The 8,553-nt window shown below is 28.9% G+C and overlaps 2 protein-coding genes across 2 annotated transcripts; one reads left to right on the forward strand and one right to left on the reverse strand.

The window, feature by feature from the left end:
• Positions 1 to 756: 756 nt before the first annotated feature.
• LOC111899573 (uncharacterized) lies at positions 757 to 2,507 on the reverse strand. The gene is made up of 6 exons (XM_052764031.1): positions 2,390 to 2,507; positions 2,065 to 2,306; positions 1,667 to 1,987; positions 1,501 to 1,584; positions 1,200 to 1,412; positions 757 to 1,014 (listed from the first exon to the last, which is right to left on the reverse strand). Exons 1-5 carry the CDS (start codon positions 2,475 to 2,477, stop codon positions 1,263 to 1,265), a joined length of 885 nt encoding a protein of 294 aa, XP_052619991.1. The 5' UTR covers positions 2,478 to 2,507; the 3' UTR covers positions 757 to 1,014; positions 1,200 to 1,262.
• A 1,359-nt stretch (positions 2,508 to 3,866) lies between these two features.
• LOC122197909 (uncharacterized) lies at positions 3,867 to 8,350 on the forward strand. The gene is made up of 2 exons (XM_042902094.2): positions 3,867 to 4,381; positions 7,794 to 8,350. The coding sequence occupies exons 1-2, from the start codon at positions 4,289 to 4,291 to the stop codon at positions 8,220 to 8,222; spliced, it is 522 nt and encodes a 173-aa protein (XP_042758028.1). The 5' UTR covers positions 3,867 to 4,288; the 3' UTR covers positions 8,223 to 8,350.
• The last annotated feature ends 203 nt before the right edge of the window (positions 8,351 to 8,553 follow it).

An 8,553-nucleotide genomic window follows, 5' to 3' on the forward strand; every position in this document is an offset into this window, starting at 1 on the left:
CAACAGCCATGGCGGCAAACTTACCAATGCATGCATGTCTTTTTTTTTTGCTTATAGTCTAGTGCGATTCCAATATGTTTGTGTACAGAATATTGTTGGTTGAATTATAAGGTACTTGAATTGTAATACATTTCAACTTATGCACACTATATTGTAGTACTAACTTAAGTTGCTTAACCAACCTGTCTGCTAGTACACAAATATGAAGAACGGATTTTATCAGCTCCATTTCCACTTTAGCATTTTTTTTTTTATCGTTTATCATTTTTGTTTCATTTCTTCATGCAAGTGTTCTTCGAGGAATTAACACTACAAAAATACTAACCTTTAGCGGCGACAAAAGTCGTCGTAATTGATCATCTCTGCCGTCGCTAATGCTATTAGCGACGACATATCGTCGCTAATGCGTCGCCGCAGTTGCCTCGTAGCTAATAGCCCATGTCGTCTCTAATATTGTCGTCGTTAATAATTTTCGTCCCTAATACACCAATGCCATCTCAAATAGTGTTATCCCTATTAATATTCCGGCCACCGGTAGGATTTTTCCGGCAATACTCGCCGGAGGTCACGTCGTCACAATTGATAGTAATCGTCTCTAAAGGCGTCGCTGTTAATGGTTTTTTTTTATTGAGAAAAACTTATTTTTTATAATATTAATTTATATATATATTATAAAATGTTGTTTTGATAAAAATGCATATATAAATACATACCACATTATATAAAAACATCAAAAATACCATATTCCATAAACTATTTTCCAAACAAACATCAAACATATCATATCTAATAAATCTCAAACAAACGTTTAATATATATCATACATAAACTATTTTCCAAATCAAAAATAACATCATCCATATTATAAAACAAGAAATACTAGTTGTCTTCGTCTTCCCCACCGTCCTCCTCATCGTTGTTTTCCTCGTTGACTTGGTTTTTAAACAACCGAATAATGTCTCCAATGGCCGTCACAAATGCCGGGTTTTGAAGAAAAGCATTCACATCAACATCCTACAATTAAGTCACAAACAAATAAGTTATGAACAATTCAACAAACTATCAAACCATCAAAGCACCAAATCAATTAAGTCTATAACAATTTAAGAAACTACCGAGGTACCAAAAATTACTACAAATACATTAAGCTCTTAACAATATAACAAAGCAACCAATTTTTTTAAGAATTTAACAAAGACCTGTGTTGGTTGCGATGCTTGTGACTGTGACTGCCATTGGGATGAAGCACTTGTACCCGCAGCTTAAGAAGCTTTAGGCCCAATGCCTCTCACATGCCCCCTTCGAGTACCCAACACCTTCTCAAATATTGCGATCCAATCAATGGTGTCTGGATCACCACCAGAGTCGGCTATGTGATGAGTCTGTAGAGCAACCTCAGCAACTAAGGCATTCTGTATTTCACAAAGATTGTTAATATATGTTAAAACTAATAAAAAAAAATTCAACAATCTACTTCATTTTTAAGTAATAATAACTTACATATTGCTCTTCAACCAATGGATCAACAAATTCCCCTATTTTATTTACATGTGCACGATGAAATACTTCAAGTCTATTCAAATTCTGTTTAACATTACAAAATATGTTATAGTTGAATAAACATTAAAAAATATGTTATAACTGAATAAACATTATTGTAACTTACTTTCTTGAAACAAGCACAACCGTAGTTGCACGTCCCTCCACGATTCTTCACTACTTGCATCTTCCGGCATTCTTTGTTTCCAGCGGATCGTTTTTGATGTTTTTCTGTTAAGAAATGGTCAATAGCAGCATTCCAACGCTGCTGGTCCATACCCCTAGGGGCTTGAGCCCTTGCTGCCTCCACATTCCCTGCAAAATCATCAAAACGGTTTTTTGCAATATTTTTGCGGCCTCTATACCGCGCACATATCCAATTATTCAGTGATGCCCAATAAGTTGAAGCCATGGGATGATTTATAATCGCGTCAAAATCAAACCATCTCTACAAAAAAAAAATAGAGAAATTAAAAATAAATGAAAATTAAAAATATTAAATATATAACTTTATAAATAATTTACCGAAAGATACTGCAACATTCCAACCCTTTCGGCTTCAGAAACCTCTGTCCATGTGTCTTTATCAAAACCGATGTCCCGCCACATATAGCTCCCAACCTCCCGAATAAAACATTCATACACCTCCCCAATCGGCATGTTAGTATTTACGTCAAATACTATCTTAAGAGGCCGTTCACCGTTAGCTTTATAAAGTTTGTGCATTTTTTTATTTACCGCCATGCCTCTTCGTTTCGGAGGCACCACTGCATAAAAACAATATTAGTCAGAATAATTTTTTATATACATACAATGTGAAATACAATGAATTAGAATAGATTTTAATTACCATCGTTTTGGTGATCACCAAAACCCCCACCGAACGGATGTGGTGGCTCGTCACCACCGTCGCCTCCATGACCCATCACAGCAGCCATGAGATGGAGCAATGCAATCCAAAAAAATGACATCCTGAAAAATTATAACATAATATGAATATATATATATATATATATATATATATATATATATATATATATATATATATATATATATATATATATACCGCCGGTGGGACTCGGTAGTTTCTTAAATTGGAGGTTATACCGCCGGTGGTACTCGGTTTTGGAGGACAATCGGCGGTGGGAGAAGGGTTTCTAGCCCAATCAGCGGTGGAGAGCGTTGGGAGTCGCCACAGAAACTGCAGATCGCCGGTGTGAAAGAAAGAAGAGGAAGGTTCGTCTGGGGAAGATGAACTGGAACATAAAGGGCTACGCTAATAGCGGCAACATGGGGCTATTTGCGGCGACAAAATGGAGGGAATCATACGCGCACTTTTTGACGATTATCAACCGTTGGATTGTGCTATAATATATGTCTATAACTATATATTATAACTTGTGTTATGGATGGACGTAATTTGTTTTTATTCTTATTACTAGTTTGTTTCTTTTCTATCCATTTCATTCATCTGCACCAAACATTACTATCTCTACTCTCTACTTTCTACTGGATTCATGCTCATTACCCTGGCATATGTGTAAGATTTACGTTATATTTATTAGATCCAGGCCTGCAAGATGAACCTACCGTTAAAGCATGCAACAAAATATTTTTTTTCTAGCAGAAAAACTTTGTGTGCTGTGAAGGGCTCTACTCGAACTAACTAATAGGGAGAATTTAAACTTCTTTTAAATTATAATGAAAAGGAAAAAGTGTGCACTCACAACTAAATCTGTAGTAATCAATTTCAACAAAAAAAGAGGATTGTGGAGTCTACACGACTGCCACAACCCACTCAATATAAAAATGAAACAATACATCAAAACATATAAAACTGAATGGTGTGTGCAGTCCATAAGTGGTGGAAAGATGAGTTTAAAAAATGGGAAGAGTGTGGAATCCACACCACCCACAGCAAAAAGATGAATTGGAAAAGGAGAAGGCTCTTTCTTTGATGTATTGAAGTATTTTCCAAACAGTTACTTTCAAGCAAAAAAATTAGGTAGTCGCGTTACATAAAAGGGTATATTATTGGATCACCTCATCCCAAATACAGAAATCAAAAGAAACAAGTAAATACAGAAGGTGAGATTGATGGAATACCTTTCAATACGTAGATGGTTAAAAGAAACTGAAGATAACTACCAACCCAGAAGCCCCTGACAATGATATTCAAATAAAGAATTCCAATAAATAGATAAATAGTGTCTCAGCACCCATGGCTATAAAAGACTGTGCAGAAGAGGAGCGATGATAAAAGTGCGTAGAAAAGGGAAGAAGAAAGAGACGTAAGAGGTAGAAAAGTAAAAACCCAGCGTGGGTTTCTCGTTTTTTTTTATCAAGAGTATACGCTTTAAAATAGGAAATCTTCCTTAAAATTTTGATATTTTGGGTCAGTTTACGGTTTAATCCTAACATTTATTTTTTTAACAGAAAAGTATTGATTATCTAATTTTATACGATAATGTCATTTTTTATTGAAAAAAGTAATGACTTTTCCGGTAATTTGGGCAAAATACAAAATAATCATGATTTTTTTATTCAAAAAATAAAATTTGTGATTAAAGCGTTAATTTGCCCAAAATATTGAGATTTTATAAGAAATGTGCCTTTAAAATAAGGATAACTAACCATTTCTTTTATAAAGTTTTAACAAATATGACCTTTATTTTCATCAGTTTTAAAACTAATCAACTTGTCCGAAATGTGGCATTCCGTACCATGAAAATAGGTAAAGCCTGTCTGTATGGTCCGATCTGATACATTGGAAAATTCAGAAAAAGTTAGAACCCAAACTTTGAAGTTCTTTTTGAAGAAAAATATGGATTCTACGAACCAGGTTAGTTTACATGTTTATCTATTTAGATTTTATGTCATAATGTGTAAATTGCATGTTTGGAATGCAAAGAACATCTCTGAAATACAAAAAGCAGGTATGAAACATATAAACTATATAGGCTTCGATTCCATTTTTCCTTTAATTTTTTTGTTAAATTAGTCACTAGCCGACTTAGTAACCTGTTTGTAGCTCAAACAGCCTTAGAAAAATACTTTTGGATCTCTAGATTTGTCTACAATGATATGATCTGTTCCAAAATGCAAGTGTTTTTAATGATTTTTTTTTTAATTTATTTAGAAAGCACTAATGTAAATAGTACAATGTTGTATCATACATATGTGTGTGTGTGTGTGTATATATATATATATATATATATATATATATATATATATATATATATATGTATATATGTATATATAAAGTTAGGTTCAAATGTTTTCACTATCTATTGTGTGGATCTATTGTGTGGATGTATGATTGATTCTGGACCAATCATTTTAGTTATTTTAAGAAATTAATTAATGCATATTAAATGCTGAAGATTTAATTAATATTCATTATATCTTCAACATGTAATATTCATTAATTACTTTCTTAAAATAACTAAAATGATTGTTTCATAATCAATCATACATGCACACAATAGATAGTGAAAACAAAATAACCAAATAAAATAGTAGTACTTTTGTCATGTGTCACCATTTTAAACTTTTTAATTAATATTATGTCACTTGTCAATCTATTGATTCTCCTTTTAAATTTCAAAATTCAAAATTTAAATTTCTCATTTTAATTATATTAAATTAATAACATTTGAATAAAAAAATATAATAAAATTTATACAAATTATAATAAAATAAAATTTATAAAAATTATAAGATGATATAATTTTACATATTTATTTGAATCAACGGTTCTAATTTTATATATAACTAAAAAAGTATATATTAATTAACAAGTTATTTAAAATAATTAATTAATAGTTCTGAATTTTTACTTACAAAGTTTAATTAATTTTATAACCGTGGTTTCCACGGGTTATAAACTAGTATATATATATATATATATATATATATATATATATATATATATATATATATATATATATATATATAATGATATTCAGACAATACAAATTTTCGAAGTCTCAAATCCAAAGCAGTAGCTTTAATCAGTACAATGGTGCACCCAATCAATTTGTGCGTGTCTTGCTATAAAAAATAGGATTTATAGATAGCGAAATAATGGCACACCTACAAGAACCTTCAAAATTAGAGGCATTTAAGGTAAGTCCGATTATATATATATATATATATATATATATATATATATATATATATATATATATATATATATATATATATATATATAGTGTTAGGTTATTTTGTTTTCACTATCTATTGTGTGCATATATGATTGATTTTGCACCAATCATTTTAGTTATTTTAAGAAAGTAATTAATGCATATTAAATGTTGAAGATATAATGAATATTAATTACATCTTCAGCATTTAATATGCATTAATGACTTTCTTAAAATAACTAAAATAATTGGTCCAGAATTAATCATACATGCACACAATAGATAATGAAAACATTTGAACCTAAGTCTATATATATATATATATATATATATATATATATATATATATATATATATATATATATATATATATATATATATATATATATATATATATATATACTAGATTATAATCTGTGGGAACCACGGTTACAAAATTAATTAAGCTTTTATAGTGAAAATTCAAAGTTATTACTCAATTCTTTTAAATAAATTATTAGTTAGGAGATTTTTTAGTTATATAAAACTATAATTATTGATTTTAAATAAATATGTGAAATTATATCTTTTTATAATTTGTATTAATTTTATTTTAATGTTATAAATTTAATATAGGTAGAGTGAAAATTTTAAAATTTTAAATAATAATCAATAGGTTAACATGTGGCAAGTATTAATTAGTAGACATAATATGGTGACACATGGCAAAAGAAGAATAAAACATACATTAATTAAGAGGTTTAATAAAATTACACATGTCAAAAGGAGAATAAAATTATTCTTTTATTAGGATAGGATATATATATATATATATATATATATATATATATATATATATATATATATATTGATTCATTTGTTTTTTTCGCCAAAAGAATAAGTCGAAATTTTTTTTTACCTTCCTACCAAAAAAAATTTCTTACCGGATATATATATATATATATATATATATATATATATATATATATATATATATATATATATATATATCCGGTAAGAAATTTTTTTTGGTAGGAAGGTAAAAAAAAATTTCGACTTATTCTTTTGGCGAAAAAAACAAATGAATCAATAATAACATGATTCACCAAAAAAAATCCCAAAAAACATTTCGATGATTCATTTTTATGATGATTTTGTTAATATTCACTAAAATTGTCATAAAAATGAATTTTTTTCTTGATTTACCTAAAAATGAATCATGAAAGTGTTTTTTTCGGAATTTTTTCTTGTGAATCATCTTACTTTTGAATCATCTAATGATTAATTTCACTTTTTGCTAAAAAAATATGCATACAAAAAAATTTCTTACCTTCCTACCAAAAATTTCCATCTTATTTGATCTTGACTCTCTCTCTCTCTCTCTCTCTCTCTCTCTCTATATATATATATATATATATATATATATATATATATATATATATATATATATATATATATATATAGGGTGAGGTTCAATAGAGAACCATAATTAACCAAGGAACTAAGGAACCAATCTTTTTTTCAACTTTTAGAACTTATTTTTCATCAAAAAAAAACTAAAAATACAGAAATTCATAACTTTTTATCCTTTGTCCAATAATATAAAATTCGAATTTTTTTTAACGGCAAATTCACAATGTGAATCTTTAAAATTTCACAACGTGAATCCAGATTCACACAGTGAATCCGAAAAATATTTTTCACATTCACAATGTTAATATATGAATTTAGAAATTTTTAGATTTTGTTTTTCGATAAAGAATACGCTCTAGAAATTGAAAAAAAGATTTGATTCCTTGAAGAACCAATGATTATGGTTCTCTATTGAACTTTTCCCTATATATATATATATATATATATATATATATATATATATATATATATATATATATATATATATAACATCAAAGTAAGAAGGAAATTATAAAAGGTATTAATGCATAAACTAATAACAAATAGAACTCCAAAGACCGGAACGGGTCAAGCCTTGAGAAAGCTATTATTTTATAGTAGTGCGGCATGTTTTTTAAATGTCGATAACTCCTTGGACTATTTACCATTCTATAATGTTCAATTATTTTGTAAACATATCACTGTTTTATAGAATTGTACGTTGTTTTTTTGTCATAGTATTCAACATTCACCGCCACACCATCTCCGTCAATACAATATGAAGTAATAGACGTTGAGGTTAGACAGCAAGGTCTTGTTGATGGGGTTGCATTAGAAATGATTTGTGATTTTCAACATGTACAAGAGCAATTGTTAGTATTGGAAATCTCATTACCGCATTCAGAAGTCGATGAGGGTGGAAATTTAGCGCTTTATAATATGAAAATCCTATTGATTAAAATGTCTAAAGATATACTAGAGTTTCTCAACTCAATGGAAAGAATTGAAGAAGCACGTGGGGTGAGTGCAACACTCGAGGAGCGAGTTGAAATTGCCGATAATACGTTCAGCTTAATTGAAAGCTACATGCAATTGTTTGAAGTTCACATAAACACTGCTTGTTTGCATCGTATGCAAGTCCAAAGTAATAGTGGGTATCATATATAAAGAAAATGAAATGTGATTTTAAATATTAATATGTAAGTTGTTATGGTTTAGATGAATGATATTGCTTTTCATTTTCATTAGGGAAAAGACTTTAAAAAACGATAAAAGAACCTTACAAAGTTGTTACATTGTCATTCCATTCACTGCAAACTTTATTTTATGGCTATACATCTAACACTTGTCCTTTTTACAAAACATATTACTATGGTTTGAAAACATATTATGACATTTAAGTCAAGTTTATCAAAATATGGTCCAAAAAATTCCTTTTCATTTAAAAATCACTTTACATTGATTTATAAATTAGGTCGCTTCAATTGCTACTAACAAA

The sequence above is a fragment of the Lactuca sativa genome, chromosome 5 (genome assembly GCF_002870075.4).
Source record: "Lactuca sativa cultivar Salinas chromosome 5, Lsat_Salinas_v11, whole genome shotgun sequence".
NCBI lineage: Eukaryota > Viridiplantae > Streptophyta > Magnoliopsida > Asterales > Asteraceae > Lactuca > Lactuca sativa.